This window comes from Cibotium barometz, chromosome 28 (genome assembly GCF_041138505.1).
Source record: "Cibotium barometz isolate CiBa-2024 chromosome 28, ASM4113850v1, whole genome shotgun sequence".
Taxonomy (NCBI): domain Eukaryota; kingdom Viridiplantae; phylum Streptophyta; class Polypodiopsida; order Cyatheales; family Cibotiaceae; genus Cibotium; species Cibotium barometz.
In genome coordinates, this window is record NC_141073.1 from 41,823,101 (window position 1) to 41,839,747 (window position 16,647).

At 39.8% G+C, this 16,647-nt stretch overlaps 2 protein-coding genes across 2 annotated transcripts; one reads left to right on the forward strand and one right to left on the reverse strand.

Moving 5' to 3' along the window:
* Positions 1-247: 247 nt before the first annotated feature.
* Positions 248-2,520, forward strand: LOC147622832 (6-phosphogluconate dehydrogenase, decarboxylating 2-like). Its single transcript, XM_086822474.1, has 2 exons — positions 248-459; positions 686-2,520. The coding sequence occupies exon 2, from the start codon at positions 688-690 to the stop codon at positions 2,146-2,148; it is 1,461 nt and encodes a 486-aa protein (XP_086678600.1). The 5' UTR covers positions 248-459; positions 686-687; the 3' UTR covers positions 2,149-2,520.
* Positions 2,521-2,717: 197 nt separating this feature from the next.
* Positions 2,718-4,194, reverse strand: LOC147622833 (uncharacterized). The gene is made up of 2 exons (XM_086822475.1): positions 3,314-4,194; positions 2,718-3,214 (listed from the first exon to the last, which is right to left on the reverse strand). Exons 1-2 carry the CDS (start codon positions 3,938-3,940, stop codon positions 2,885-2,887), a joined length of 957 nt encoding a protein of 318 aa, XP_086678601.1. The 5' UTR covers positions 3,941-4,194; the 3' UTR covers positions 2,718-2,884.
* Positions 4,195-16,647: the final 12,453 nt, after the last annotated feature.

Genomic DNA, 16,647 nt, shown 5'->3' on the forward strand with positions numbered 1-16,647 from the left:
GTGTTTGCGGGAAGATATATATATATACCGGCTCACAACACATACCCACGTCGCGCAGCCTGAAAGAGAGTGTTTCTCCAATGGAAGGGAAAAAAAAGACACGTCAATAGCACGTCAGTTTATGTATATATACCGGCTCACAACACATACCCACGTCGCGCAGCCTCAAAGAGAGTGTTTCTCCAATGGAAGGGAAAAAAAAGACACGTCAATAGCACGTCAGTTTATGTGTCACAGCACACCTCGTTCATCGGGTGGTTGCCAGTCCACCTACGACTCTCATGCCTACAAAGGTTAACAAAGCACCCCTTTCATCTACCTTCTTAATCAGCTGACTTTTATTGTATTTGGGCGGTTCGCACGCAGATCAGGCAAAGCAAGGCTCATCTTTCTGCTACTCATCGGCGATCCTTGGTCATCTTTACGGCTGTGGGCGATCTTCTTCTGCGTCGAACTGAGGTAGGATCACCTAACCCGTTGTGTGTGTGAGAGAGAGATCTTCTGCGTCAAATTTAGGTAGGATCACCGAACCTGTTGTGTGTGTGTGTGTGTGAGAGAGAGAGAGAGAGAGAGATCTTCTTCTGCGTGAAATTTAGGTAGGCTGTTGTGTGTGTGTGGGGGGGGGGGGGGGGAGAGAGAGAGAGAGAGAGAGAGAGAGAGACTCTTAACACAGATTCTGCCCCAGCCATGGCCGGCGATTCGCTTTCCAGAATTGGGCTTGTGGGCCTCGCAGTCATGGGCCAGAACCTTGCCCTCAATATTGCAGAAAAGGGTTTCCCCATCTCTGTCTACAACCGCTCCAGCAGCAAAGTGGATGAGACTGTGGAGAGGGCCAAACAAGAAGGTAACCTGCCTGTTAAGGGTTTCTATGACCCGAAGGAGTTTGTCTTCTCCATCCAGAAGCCCCGTGCCGTCATCATCCTCGTTAAAGCTGGATCCCCTGTAGATCAGACCATTGATACCCTCTCCAAGTTCCTGGAGCCCGGGGATTGCATCATCGACGGTGGCAATGAGTGGTATGAGAACACAGAGAGACGGGCAGATGCTGTGAAAGCCAAGGGGCTGCTTTACCTTGGCATGGGGGTTTCTGGAGGCGAAGAGGGCGCTCGCTATGGCCCCTCCCTCATGCCCGGTGGTACCCCAAAAGCTTATGAGTACATCAAAGACATTGTTGTTAAAGTGGCTGCACAGGTCAATGATGGCCCATGTGTAACATACATTGGAGAAGGGGGGGCAGGTAATTTTGTGAAGATGGTACACAATGGGATAGAGTATGGGGACATGCAGCTGATCGCAGAAGCTTATGATGTTCTCAAGTCAGTCGGAGGGTTGACAAACCAAGAGCTTGCCACAGCTTTTACAGAGTGGAACAAGGGGGAGTTGGAGAGCTTTCTGATTGAAATTACTTCTTATATCTTCCAAGTGAAGGATGACAAGGGGGAGGGGGAGTTGGTGGACAAAATCCTTGACAAGACAGGGATGAAAGGCACCGGCAAATGGACAGTACAGCAGGCAGCAGAGCTCTCAGTGGCCGCACCTACCATAGCTTCTTCTCTAGATTCACGGTTTCTTAGTGGCCTGAAGGAAGAACGAGAAGCGGCAGCAAAAGTGTTCAGAGAGGCAGGTGTGGGAGACATTTTAGCCACAAAGGGCGTAGACAAGCAGCAACTGATCACTGATGTGAGGAAAGCTTTATATGCATCTAAGATCTGCAGCTATGCACAGGGGATGAACATCATAAGGACCAAGAGTATTGAGAAGGGATGGAATTTGAATCTTGGAGAGATATCTCGTATCTGGAAGGGTGGTTGCATCATCCGGGCTGTGTTTTTGGACCGGATCAAGAAAGCTTATGACAGGAACCCGAAGCTGGCTAGCCTGTTGGTGGATCCGGAATTCGCAAAGGAAATGGTGGAGCGCCAGGAAGCTTGGCGGCGAGTTGTCTCTCTCGCCATTAGTGTTGGTATCAGCACTCCTGGCATGAGTTCTAGTTTGGCCTACTTCGATAGCTACAGGCGATCTAGATTGCCTGCGAACCTTTTGCAGGCACAGCGTGACTACTTTGGAGCTCACACATATGAGCGTGTTGACGAGCCTGGAGCCTTCCACACTGAATGGGCGAAGATTGCCAAGCAGTCCAAGATATGAGGATCCACTTCCTCTGCAAGAATTTAGAAGAGGTCATTAACTTATGTCTGGCCTGATCCGAGCTCCATGCTTGGGGAGTATGGTGAGGACTTAATAACTAGTATTTGGTTTCTTTCAAGCTTGACGTTGCTTTAACTCAAGCCTTTGAATCTTTCGACCAGCCATTTGGCCACACTCAAATGCATTAACTACTTGAACTCTGGAACTGTGTGACCAAAATAATGAAGCATGCTATTTTTGGAAAGAAAAAAGGTTCTTATGTGAGATGCTCTAGTGTTTAAGCTGCTCAAGCTAGCTATCTAGAATGGACAAAAACATTGGTGTAGTGGTGAACTGATCCATCTGTTTGAACATGTTATGCGCTTCTGGCTTTTCTCTCCACCATTGCCTTGTTTTAAATCATGTATGCTCGAGGGTGTTGTGGGTCTCATATCTTCTATGTGGTATTGTGAAGCTTGCTAACGAATGAAAACCCATCACTTCTGTTCCATTTATCATAAACATCCAAGCGATCACATACTCAATAGAACCAAATATTGAAAACCTTGGGTCAAACATTTTGTGATTTGAAAGTTTTTAACATTATGGCATAGCTTTTAGTAGCAACAATATTAACACAAGGTGTGCACTTGCATTTAAACTAAAGATGATCCGAATATACATTAGTGAAAGGCAAAAGATGGAATATGCCAAAAACTGTTGCAAAGAGAGAAACTCAACCCATTGCTCAATTTTCTCAAAGGGTTGTCACAGCCTTCTTTGTGATGACTTGGGAAAATTTCGCGGGTATGGCATCCTTGATTGCTGCTTCATCACTAGCACTAACTCTGAATATGTGCACCTTGAAGGTAGTGGATTTTTTTCGACTCGCCCGCTCAAATATGCAAATGTCGCCACACTTGAGGTCATGATTGACAGCAAAGTACCTCCATCCACCGCTAAATGCCATGCTTGGGTTCTTGTGTCCCAACCATGTGACACTCCATGTCCTCTTGTCGCTGTCTAACAAGGCAACTTGTTCAACACCTCCACTCAGATATCGTTTAGCAAACGGCCGCGGGAGTGCCTAGGCACAAACAAACAAACAGTGTGAAGGAAGGTGAAACACATAAAATCACTACTCTGAAATGAGAACTGCAACACAGAATTGTGAAGGTGCTCTTACCAATTTGAATCCATGGCAGACATTTGAATGGCCCATCACCAAAATAGTGAAGGGATTGGTGCTAGAGTAAGCAATGGCCTCTTTGAAGGCCTCTTGAGTTTGTTTATGAAAGTGTTGCCAAACTTTCCAAAAACCGTCCAAGGTGAGCTGACGCTTGGTGGAGGCATCATCACCGAATGCTACCAAAGGCGAAGAACCATTGTATTGTATAAGTTGTAGAGAGGCACTGTTGTCTGCAAGGGTGCCATTGTCACCTTTTGAAGAGCTAGTGTGAATGGCCATCTTCTGCTTGTTCTTCTTCTTGGTGGAAGTGCTGTCATTGTTGTTACTAGCGTGGTTGAAGGCCTGGGATTTGGGCACCGCCATGGTGCCCAATGGACTGGCCTTTTCACACAGTTTACTGGTGTGGTTACAGGCGTGCAATTTGGATAGCCCCCTGGTGTGGATGTGCTTTTCACACGGTTTGGGCGTCCTTGTAGCGTGAATGTCCTTTTTACGCGATTTGGGCACCCTTATGATGGTATTCATGTCCCTTTCACACGAGTCCTCCCCTTCATAGATGTAAACTTGGAAGTGGCCTTTTGAAACCAAATCAAAGATGATGAGATCCCCGCTTTGGACGCCCATATGGTAGGCAAACTCTTTCCATCCAGTGGTGATCTTTAGCTGCTTCTTGCGGTCGGCTTCTAAGTGGGCATCCCACACCTGTCCATTGGGTGCCTCCAGCTTTATCGTCTTGCACAAATAGGTGTGAAACCGCTTGAGGAAGGCCTCCGGAACTGTCTGCAAGATTGCAGCATCAGGATTAAAGAGCAAACTGATTCATGTTATTGCGCAGAAATAAGCGCAGAAGCGTTCATGCAATATCATCATATGCCCAGGCTGCGCAACAATGCACAACTACGGTAATGCAACAATTGGGCGGCATGCTTGAACCTTCTCCACCTTAATAGAGCTGCATATTAAGCTTCACCTTCATGGGCATTAAGAGAACTATAATGTCAATGATGCGATGATGTTACATGCTTAGGCTAATTTTAATCATAATCGAATCATAACCATATGGCATACTGAATTGCATAGCCAAGCAAATGCGTTGAAAAGTTTATGATACTCGCCAATGAAGGCTCATCATTTGTAGCCTCTGTGTTGGGATTGGCCACCTCAAAGAAGCTTGCACAAGCTGGCACACCGCCTCCCATGCAGCCCGCTGCTCTCTTCTTTGGGTTCATATTGGCCGTTGATCTTGATCTTGATCTTAAAGTATAAAGCCCTCGTATGGTCTGCACCAAAGAGAAGAGTTGTCTTCTAAAAACAAGCTAAACAAGCAACTGCTTAATTATATGCAGCGTAGGCACAGAAGCGACTAATAATCATGCTTAGCATGCAGCATCTCTCCCTTTTGATGCTAGGCGAGTTATATACTAGCCTTACTTGCGCTTCCATCATGCATCTGTCACCTTGCGCTTTCATGCATTGGTGAGTCACTGCCCTTCATGCATAACGAAGTGACAGTACTAAAGATCAATTCCCACCTGTCTGAAGAGATTTGCAAAGCCCCAAGTGTCCTCCTTTCATTGATGTCCATGAATGTCATTTCAAAGGTTTGTGCTTAAATGATTAAGGTTAATGTAGATGGTTGATTGTGGGGCCCGAGGAGGGCGAAAAGATTCTTTAGTACTACATCCTGGTAAAAATCGTTGAAAATTTGGCTTTGAATTACACTCTAAAATGTTACATATTGAGATTTGGTAAATGCAAAAGGGAGAGAAAAAGATGAAAAGGGTACATTTTTTATGATAACAAAGAGTCGTCAAAAACAGCAACAAAATATCACAATGACAACTCTTTTCAAATGCTCAATATTTTTCATAAAACTGCGCAAAAAGTACCATAATTATGGTGAAATTTTAATTAATTAAAAGGAATTATTGTGAAGTTTTTAAAAAATTGAGGTACAATTCTTTAAAGCAACATGCTGTGTTTTTTTTAAAAAGAAAGAGAAGGCTCAGTTTTAGATTTTGTCAAAACCAAACATTCTAAGGAGTCAAAATAGCCCATTTTTTGCATCATCACACACTATGACAAGATGGGATGGGAGAATCCAAGGTACAAATTCAACTTGGGGTGTTGGCATATCCAACTTAAAAGACAATGTATTGAGAGAGAGCCCCATATTCATGTAATTGCTCAAAGATGCATTATTATGAGGGCCTTCAAATAGGTAGAGTACATGATAATCAAGCCCTTAATTATCTCCCCTCAATTTCTCCTAGATAGCTCTCACAATTTCCTCAATCTCTTCATGATTATCTCTCCAATCTCCTTGATTCTTTCCACGTACTTGTGGATATTTTGCCTCACTTAAACCCTCTTCTTCATACTACCAAAATAACATAAACTTTAACATATATTACAATCATTAGCCACAATTCGGCATTACTCTCAATTTTTTTTTTAGTAGTTTCCCTCGACAACAAATTGGGGAAGGTTCTAAAACACAAGGAGACAAGACAACATGTGCTACATGTGGTGCTAATGCATAGTACGTTTGTTTTTATGTTATTCTAAAAGAGAAATTTCCACCATTTTTGCATCTAAAAGAAATATTCTAATTACTCCATGTACATATTCACCTATGAATATGCATGGATATCACTGATATTAATTATTAAATTTGATTTTTATGCATAAAAAGATGCATAAGGAACTTTTTTATTATAAAAGTGTTATTCTCATTAAATTTGATTCTATGCATAGAAAGATGCATAATGAATTTTTTTATTATAAAAGTGTTATTCTCATTAAATTTGATTTCTATGCATAGAAAGATGCATAATGGAGAATTTTTTATTATAAAAGTGTTATTCTCCTTAAATTTGATTTTTAGAAAGATGCATAAAGGATAATTTCTTTATTATAAAAGTGTTATTCTCCTTAAATTTGATTTCTATGCATAGAAAGATGCATAATGGAATTTTTTTAATTATAAAAGTGTTATTCTCATTAAATTTGATGAGAAATTTCTATCATTTTATATTCACACAGTTTATAAAAAGAAAATTCAAGAAATCTATCGAGATCGAATTATTCAGATAAATGATTAATTTATTCCTCATTGGAACTCATAGCTAATTTAGAAATCAGTTAAGTGTATATTCAAAGAAAGAAATTCGGTAAAATAGTAACTGAATTATCCAACCTTTTCGGGAAAGATAGTTCAGGAAGAATCTTATCCGACTCGAACCTTGAATCAGACTATGACCAAGACCAAACTCTTTCATCTAGTTTCAAGGAAAGAAGATGCTTGCCCTTTCCTGCAAATGGAAGCTTCCTCTTTGCCTTGCCCTTGCTTCCCTTCTCAGGGACTCCTTGTTTAAAGTTGAAATGCTTAATAAGGGAATGAAACGAAATCTTTTTTATCTTCTTTGATGCACTAGTGCTAGCAATTGGTGGAAGTGGCGAGTCAGGGTCATCAGCTGTAATTGCATTGTTGAGAATAATGTTTATTGCCTTTGCCCGCACACTCCACAGCCAGAACTCGTCTGAACAGACTACAAAACAACATAAAAGTCAATGAGAATAATGCGAGATCTCTCATGAAATGAACATAGAGAAATTATATTACAATGACACAAGAAACTTACATAGCTATCAAAATTAGTGTACTTGGAGAGGAGGAACTTCTAGAAATTTGCGACTACGTGCCAACCACAAGAGTGCGAATCCTTTTGCATAGGAACGGGTTGGTTGAGAAATTTCCACTCTATATCCTTTTCCAATTCAGGACATAGAGTTTCAATCAATGCAACCACCCTCTTACATGCCCTACAGTCAATGATATAAAGAATGACTTCCAATCAACAATTAGGAAGCAAGAAGGAAATGATATAAAGTATAATGACTTGCAATTTAGACTGTTCGTGCATTCCAAGAAGGCTATTCATAAAAATTATCCAGCATTTCACCACATTAATTAAACAAGTAGACCACTGCCCTCTGAAATTGAGAAAGTAAACAAAAAATATAAGAAACCTAATACAGGCAACTAATAACTTAAATTCCATCAACAGCTTGAAATCCAAAGAAAATACATACTTCTCTATATATGGCAGCACAACAAAGCAGGTACCCAGACTAACTCCCTGGAACTAAGAAGCAAGGCCCTCTTTAGACCTCGATAGGTCAATCAGGATAGTTGATACCAAAGGATCACAAATATATACTTGCTTTGCCTGGTCTGGCAAAAGCTCTTTCAACAGTACCCTGCTGATTGAATTAAAAACATTAGGAAAGGAAAAAACAAATCAAAATAAGAAAAAATTCAAAAAAAGGTGAAAAGTATACACCTTAAACAAGTAAGCACAATACTGTCATTGATCTCTCTATTCTTTTCAACAAGCATATAAACATCTGTTGGAGAGATATGGAGGTACTCCTCCTGCTCTCGGCGATGTACGAGACATTGCATATGATCTGACCATACACCGCCTTAAGTTTGTCGTTATTCACTCCCTCCAACTTTAGAAGGTTTTCTGCCAATTCATCCCTAAATGACATTCTCTTCTAATAATGTCTCCTTTCCCTTCATATTTGCCCCCTTTACAAGCCTCTTCAGCCCTTTGTGGACCTGGTGTTGTCACCTCTTCAATAACCACCTTGTCAGAAGCCCTATTTCTCTTCAAAGCAGAAGGAATGGAGAGGATTTTTGCTACCTTCCTATCCCTGAATGGTAGAGGTTGCATGAACTTATCATACCTATATCTAACTCTGCTTACTAATGTCATGTGCTTGTCCATTAGTGTGACCCTCCTGGCATGGGCAGCACAAATGTTACTATCATTTAATAAGTTTATAAGGAAGTCCTCGCATGACTCTTGAAGACATGAGAGGGCACTACTCTTCCATTTAAAGTAACCTTTCCACTTTATTCTGTCGCTAATGGATCTGACAATCCTCAAGAAAGGAGCTTTGGGGATGAGGAGATTGACAGCCGTCGCCTGCACCTTCCTTATCTCTCGCAACATTTTTCTTTGCCTCGGCAAAGTGAACTTGGCCTTTGAAATATTCTTGCTAGTGTTGAGTTTAACATTAGGAATCATAGGTTCACTTGCGACATCCTTTGGAATTTCCTCTGGAAGATCTGGAATTGGAACTGAATTTGGCGTTGGATCTGGCGGCGCTGGCACTGAAAATCTCCTGAAGGTCTGTTTTGTACGTGCCATCGCAATACTAGAAAAGAGAAGGCAGAGTAATTAGCCAAAAGTCACACAGCCACCATCCATCGTGCGATAAGGTGAATCCAAATGTGGACCAACGTTCATTTCGCGCGGTGGAACAAAACAAGAACTTATCAATACAATTCACCCAGCTGTCCACGGAGCAATATGTTGATTCGAAAACATGGAGAATAGCCATACCGCACTGTGAACAAAATCAGCGAAAGAAAAGGGAAAGAGAGAACTTACCAATAAAATTCACCCAACTGCCCCCACGGAGGATATGTCGATTCGAAAACATGGAGAATAGCCATATCACATCGTGAACGAAATCAGCAAAAGAAAAGAGGAAGAGAGAACTTATCAATAAAATTCACCCAACCTTCCACGGAGCAATATGTCGATTTGAAAACATGGAGAATTTCCATATTGCACTGTGAGCGAAATCCGTGAAAGAAAAGGGGAAGAGAAAGAAAAACTTATAGGCGCTGGAAATAAGGGCTAGGATGGATGGATTCAACGAGCTGCACGAGTAAAGCGTGGAGAAACGCAACGGAAAAAAAGCATGAAAAAAAAAGTATGGAAGAAAAAAGTGTGGAAAAGAAAATATTCCTCCTTTTTATAGAGCAAAATGCAATCATGACATCGACTGCGTCAACCCTACACGTGGCAATTTGTGAATCGACGATGACGTAAGCCTTACCACATGTGGCATTCGATCCTCAATCATGTGACATCAACCCTATTATTTGACCTATATAAAGATGGTGCGAGTTTTTTTCCTGCTTTTCTCTACGCTCAAAATTTTCTCGCTTTCCATACCATCCACGGTGTGAGTCAGTTTTTTCCACGGCCCATACCGTCCACGGTGTGATAGTTGCATTCGCGCTCCATTGCTTTCCCCTTATCGCACGGTGAACGGTTTCCACCCGGATCAGAGCAGCAATGGAGGTTAAGAGTTCTCACTTATACAATGCTATAGATGATGTGGATGATTTATTACTGGAGGAGATTAAGGACGAGCCCAGCACTACAAAGCATCTCTTTGATCTGCTGAGGAGGGCTGGGCAGGAGAAATCCCTTTCCCATGTAGAGCCTATGTTCATCATTCCTTTCGGTCTAGAGGAGGAGATTATCAAGGACATGGCAAGGATCCTTGGAGGGAGAGTGGACAGAGTATTACAGGTTGATCGACGGAGGGACCGTCTCGGATGGGTCCATTACGTATGTCCACAAGTCAACCTCATCTTAGAATTCAAGCATGTCGAAGAGGTGGGACACTTACTCAGATGATCAACGTATCAAGATTTGTGTTGACGTGTGCCAAGTGCATGGCAGGAAATGTAGGTTGCTAGAATATCATTTTGGGTTTGTTGCTTATCTCTTTCTTCATACTGATAAGGAGGATTACACAAAAGAGGAGCTCAAAGAAAGGACTGATAAATCATAATAGTCCTTTATTTCAAGTGCTCAGTCTCTGCAAAAGAAGAGGTCTTGGACCTTGTGTCTGAGAAGGAGGAGGAACTCCTCAGCACAAATTTTGATGTGGTAGAGTTTAAGGCCGCCACCATCATTGATGAAGGAACACCATCCGTCCATGGGGAGCGATTGATGTCCAATTTTGTCATCGCTAGGCTACCGTCCTTCCTAATTAATGGGAGGTATTACCTCCTCCTCTCCCACATTCAAAAACTCTACAATTTTAGGGAGGATTACTATCTTGCTATAATAGCAAACGGTTGTGAAGCTGCGTCCGGTGTTCTCAATGTAGAGAATGAGCATAAGGATGAATTTCTCGCATTGGACAGAGAAGTGATAGAAAACTTCTTAGAGGCCCAAGAAGCAATGTCCTTGTGCTTTAAAAAAGCCAAGGAGAATGAAGCTTCTCTTCCTTCAGAGGAAGACTTTCAAGCCCTTCAGAGCAGGATATGGGCATTTCTGAGTTTGGCAAGGAACCTGTTCCCAAACTTGACCAAGAAAATGAAGAGGGCTCCATCAACCTTTGGGATGCAGCCAAGTTGGAGGAGGATGAGAATGAGAAGGTAAATTATTGCTTGTTTGTTGCCTGAATTAAATATTTATTTAGTTTGTCTGGTTTAATTCTTATTGCTTCAGTCTGTTTGAATTATTTCTTACTTTAGTTTGTTCCCTCTTGGTTCTTTGTCAATGCAGATAGAGCTTGATGACGCCGATGGATTTCTTGGACGAGGTGGTGCTGGTCGTGCAAGAGTTGGGCAAGATGCCGCTCTTGCACACTACGTCTCTTCTATCAACAAAAACATATTTATTATATATCATAGCAAGTACTCCAAGGATGCAGAGATTCCACTCCTTACACTGAAAGCCCTATCTAGGTATACAGGCCTATGAATCCCGAAAACTCAGAACGCATGAGAGAAATTATGCTATCCACGACCTAGAGCTACTTTCAGTAGTATATGCCCTGAAGTTGTGGAGACATTACCTACTGGGTCAAAGGTTCACTTTGATGACAGATCATCAGAGCTTAAAGTGGATCTTCACTCAGAAGGATCTCAACATGCGCCAAAGAAGGTCGATGCAGAACCTGCAGGAATTTGATTTTGAAATCAAGTACCGCCCAGGCAAAGAAAATGTGGTAGCAGATGCCCTCAGTAGAAAAGCCTCCTTGTTTGCAATTACAGTGGTGTCAAATCCATGAGGCAAGAGAGAAGATCATGTAGGATAGATTCTTTGGCCCTATTTCTACCCTACTTATGCAGGAAAGCAAAACTCCTCAAGAGTTGAACCGAGTTCAAGGGTACACCCTGGATGATGGACTATGCATTCCCAATGCTGAGGGAACAAAGGACAAATTCTGAATGAAGACCATGATAGCCTTATTGCAGGACATCCAGGTTTCATCAAAACCTACATGTCTGTAAAGAAAATCTTCTTTTGGCCTGGACTAAAAAGGGATGTACTTAATCATGTATGTCAATGCCTGAATTGTCAGAAAGTCAAAGTAGAAAGAGTAAAAATGCCTGGGAAGTTACATCCATTAGACATTCCACAGATGAAGTGGGAATGCATCAGTATGGATTTTATTACTGGATACCTTCAGTGCAATCAGGTTACAACTCCATCTTTGTGGTAGTTGATAGACTAACCAAAGTTGCCCATCTGATTCCAGTAAAAGAAACCTACACTGCGGGATGTGGCCAGAGTGTTCCTCAAGGAAATTGTAAGATCCCTGTCTCCACCGTGCAACGAATTCAGGGGTGCTAGCAGAGCGGAAGTAGCACTTCTCGCACGGGGTAGGGTCCCACACTTGGGGCCTCGCCCACGGATATCCGGACAAGAGACTAATCCATTGGTTCTTCCAAAACCAAACCCGAAAAAACTTCCCTTGCCAAGAAAGCACGGGCGATTTCTCCAGGATAATTTTTCTCTAACGTAGTCAAAAGCCTTAACTAACTGAACTGATCTAACCAAACCCGTAAGTCCCATAGTCAGATCAGGGGAAAGATTGCACTTGGATCATAGAGACTAACATTTTTTTCCTCATTGAGAGACACAACCGTTGATTCTTTTCCATAGAACAATTTTTGTCTGGGATTTACTTTATCTATCGTACCATAATAGAATTGAGTCTCAATTTAGGGATCCATCTGTCCAGTCTAACCCCATCCAACAGTCCCATGGGTTAGCCAACTGCCCAACCATTGTAGTGATGGGATCCAATTAAGAATTTGGTTAGGTTTTGTCCTGGGTACCAGGGAAAAAAGTTCCCAAGCCTCCTAGCCGGAATTAATGAAAACTTAAAACTAGTCACACCACTTACACACCCAATATGAAATTGCCTTTTTCAGAGAATTAGCTATCTTTAAAAACAATCATTTAATGAAACCATTGTGTCACTGATCATAATCCTCAAAATCTCAAGTTGAATCCTTCTTTCCAATCATTCCTTCATTGGTGTACCTATGGCATCATTGGCAACCAGAACGCTCACCACCTATCCACTCAGGGGCCTTTTCGATAGTTCCTAGCTCATAGTGATTGGCAATATATTCACATATCAAAAATGGACTTTCCGTTGAAGATCAGCAAAATCAACCAACAGATCCATATAAAAGAGCCATGGACTCATCCGTTTGAGGACCAGCAAGGTCAATCAACCAGATCCATGCCCGAATTCAGAAAACAACTCTTATTCCTTGTTCCAATATCTTCATGGATGCACGCGTGGGTATCGGCGGCGGCGACCAGAGCCTGAGCACCGTATGGTCAGCACCCTCTAGGATCCTTCGCAAGTGACCTAGCGCTTCACTCATCGGCTGCTTCCTTGGTCCCTCATCCACCGTACCGGAAGCTCACCATTTTAATTGAACCAAGGCTGGTCAAGAGCTCGGCCAACCTTCCTACGCGAGACGTCCTCCATTGACTCTCCGTCAGCTGTTGTAACTTATCAGATTAGGTCTCTATGACCTCAATCACAAGACGATCAAAATGCTTCCCCAGCATTCTTGACATAAAATAATCATTTAAAAAGAGGTCATAAATACAGTTTTTATAACGAATTCTTGTCTTTCCACATTGATCCACATCAACCCACATTATTTAATTCCACAATCATTTCATAAGTATTCCTATTCTCATCCAATCACATCATTTTCATCTCATCACATCTTTCCTCAATTTGTCCTCATCAGATCTCATCCACTCACATCTACCCATATTAACATCTCATCACATCACATTCATTCACATCTCATCCATTCAGACCACATCACATTTACTCACATCTCATCCATTCAAACCACATCACATTTACTCACAACTCATCCATTCATTTTACCTCACATCTCATCCATTCAGACCACATCACATTTACTCACAACTCATCCATTCATTTTACCTCACATCTCATCCATTCATACCACATCACATTTACTCACAACTCATCCATTCATTTTACCTCACATCTATCCCGATTCATATCCTATCACATCACATTCATTGATATCCATTACATTGACATTCATTCATAACCATTACATTCATTCTCATCACCATTATATCACATCACTTCTATCCACATCATATCTCATTCAACCACATCCATCCAATTGTTCACATCACTTCTATCCACATCATATCTCATTCAACCACATCCATCCAATCGTTCACATCTATCTGATTCACATCACATCTCATCACATCTATTCACCTCACATCTCATCACCTCTATTCACATCACATCCATCCATTCACATCTATATGATTCGCATCACTTGTCATCACATCTATTCACCTCACATCTCATCAACTCTATTCACATCACATCCATCCATCCATTCACATCTATCTTATTCACATCACTTCTCATCACATCTATTCACATCACATCTCATCACCTCTATTCACATCCATCCATCCATTCATTCCCATCTATCCCGATTAACATCCCATCACATCACATTCATTCATATCCATTACATTCACATTCATTCATATCATAACCATTACATTCATTCTCATCACCATTATATCACATCACTTCTATCCACATCATATCTCATTCAACCACATCCATCCAATCGTTCACATCTATCTGATTCACATCATATCTCATCACATCTATTCACCTCACATCTCATCACGTCTATTCACATCACATCCATCCATCCATTCACATCTATCTGATTCACATCACATCTATTCACATCACATCTATCTGATTCACATCACATCTATTCACACCACATCTCATCACCTCTATTCACATCGCATCCATCCATTCACATCACTTCTCATCACATCTATTCACCTCACATCTCATCACCTCTATTCACATCACATCCACCCATCCATTCACATCTATCTGATTCACATCACATCTCATCACATCTATTCACCTCACATCTCATCACCTTTATTCACATCACATCCATCCACCCATTCACATCTATCTGATTCTCATCACATCTATTTGCCTCATATCTCATCACCTCTATTCACATCACCATCCATCCATCCATTCACATCTACCTGATTTATATCACATCATTTACGAGAATTCTAATTTTTGATATAAAGATTCTTTACGCATCTATTTATGCATAAAAATAAACTTCAGTGGGAATAACACTTTTATAAAAATCCTTTTATGCATCCATTTATGCATAATTCAAATTTAATGAGAATAACGCTTTTGAAATAAAAATAAATCTTCTATGCATAAATTCAATTTTAATGAGAATAACACTTTTGGAATAAAAATAAATCTTCTATGCATAAATTCAATTTGAATGAGAATAACACTTTTGGAATAAAAATAAATATTTTATGCATCTTTCTATGCATAAAATCAATTTTAATGAAAATAACACTTTTGGAATAAAAATTAAGTCTTTATGCATCTTTCTATGCATAAAATCAATTTTTGAGAATAACACTTTTGAAATAAAAATAAATCTTCTATGCATCTTTCTATGCGCATAAATTCAATTTTAATGAGAATAACACTTTTGGAATAAAAATTAATCTTCTATGGTTCTTTCTATGCATAAATTCAATTTTAATGAGAATAACACTTTTGTAATAAAAATAAATCTTCTATGCATAAATTCAATTTTAATGAGAATAACACTATTGGAATAAAAATATATATTCTATGCATAAATTCAATTTTAATGAGAATAACACTTTTGGAAAAAAAATAAATCTTCTATGCATAAATTTAATTTTAATGAGAATAACACTTTTAGAATAAAAATAAATCATTTATGCATCTTTCTATGCATAAATTCAATTTTAATGAGAATAACACTTTTGGAATAAAAATAAATCTTTTATGCATCTACCTATGCATAAATTTAATTTTAATGAGAATAACACTTTTGAAATAAAAATGATTTCTTTTAGAATGCACAAACGGTGGGGATCACTCTTTTAGAATAACTTAATGATAAACTTTAGTTCCACAAAATTTAAGAAAATTTTACCATAACCTCCTTTGTATGGCTGACCATTTCTCAATTTTTACATTCTAATATCAATTTAAAATTAATTCCAATTTGAAGTAAAGTACTCTAATCTACTCAATATTCACTTTCTAAAGAGTTTAAATCAATTTATTTGTTACTCATTTTAGGATAGAGAAAGGCCGAATTCTTAAGGAAGAGAAGGGGGTGGCCTTTTCATCAAGGCATAACATCCATATTCACATTAAAAAAGCAAGAATCAGAAAACCATAGATTAGAATTTAAAAAAAAGTAGAATTTTTAACTTACATGAAGTTTTGGTGAGCTTTTCTTTGGCTTGGGGGATTGAGGGTTCTACTTTTGTTTGGATCAAGAGTGGCCACCTAGAGGATTTAGTCAAAACAATTGAATTATCAAGTGAATTCAATGTTTTTGGCTCTGGGGAGGAGTAGAGTAACAGTGCATGAACACTGTTAACCTTTTACAAAGGGGAGGCTTTTATTTATAGGAAAAAGTGAGCCTCTAACCAAGCAAACTGATTCTGGAATTTTCCAGATCAGTTTGCTCACTTTTTGACCATTTTTAAGTTAGTTTAGCTTACTTTTTGGATCTAGTTGAAACAGGAGAGAGGAGAGATAAAAATATCTCATTATTTTTATGAGTTTAAAACTCCTCCACACATGTGAAATAGGCACCTCCTTCATGAGGAGAATCTTCCACACTGAGGTGTCAAAAATGCATCATTTCATCTAAATATCTCTTCTTTTTTAACTAACAACCTTGTCCCTAGTAGTCAACTCTTCATCTTAAGTGAGTATTTACTCATTTTTGGCAGATTTTCTTTTATTCTTCAATTTATCTCCTCCCTACATTTGGATTAATCTTTTTGGTCCATAGGAATCTTAATTGGTGCATAACTCAAAAATTTCTAAAAATCTGGAGCCTTAGGCTAAAGTCCTTTTTACCTATTTTCTATTAATTCCAATTGCACATTGGAAAGTTCTTTTTGAATTTCTGTTTCAAGGGAAACCTATTTAGACACTAGGAGGATTTTTATATCAAAAAATATCTCAATTTTGAATTACCTCCCTCTAGATATTTTCTCTCTCTAGGCCAAAATAGGGTAAAACATGATCTTTCTTTTATTTCAGAGAGGGGAATAATTATA

Excerpts from the sequence above, each read along its gene's own strand:
- LOC147622832 (XM_086822474.1), top strand. The coding sequence starts at position 688 with ATGGCCGGCGATTCGCTTTCCAGAATTGGGCTTGTGGGCCTCGCAGTC.
- LOC147622833 (XM_086822475.1), bottom strand. The coding sequence starts at position 3,940 with ATGGGCGTCCAAAGCGGGGATCTCATCATCTTTGATTTGGTTTCAAAA. Across the intron at positions 3,215-3,313 it reads TCTGCCATGGATTCAAATTG|GCACTCCCGCGGCCGTTTGC; the intron begins GTAAGAGCACCT and ends GTTTGTGCCTAG.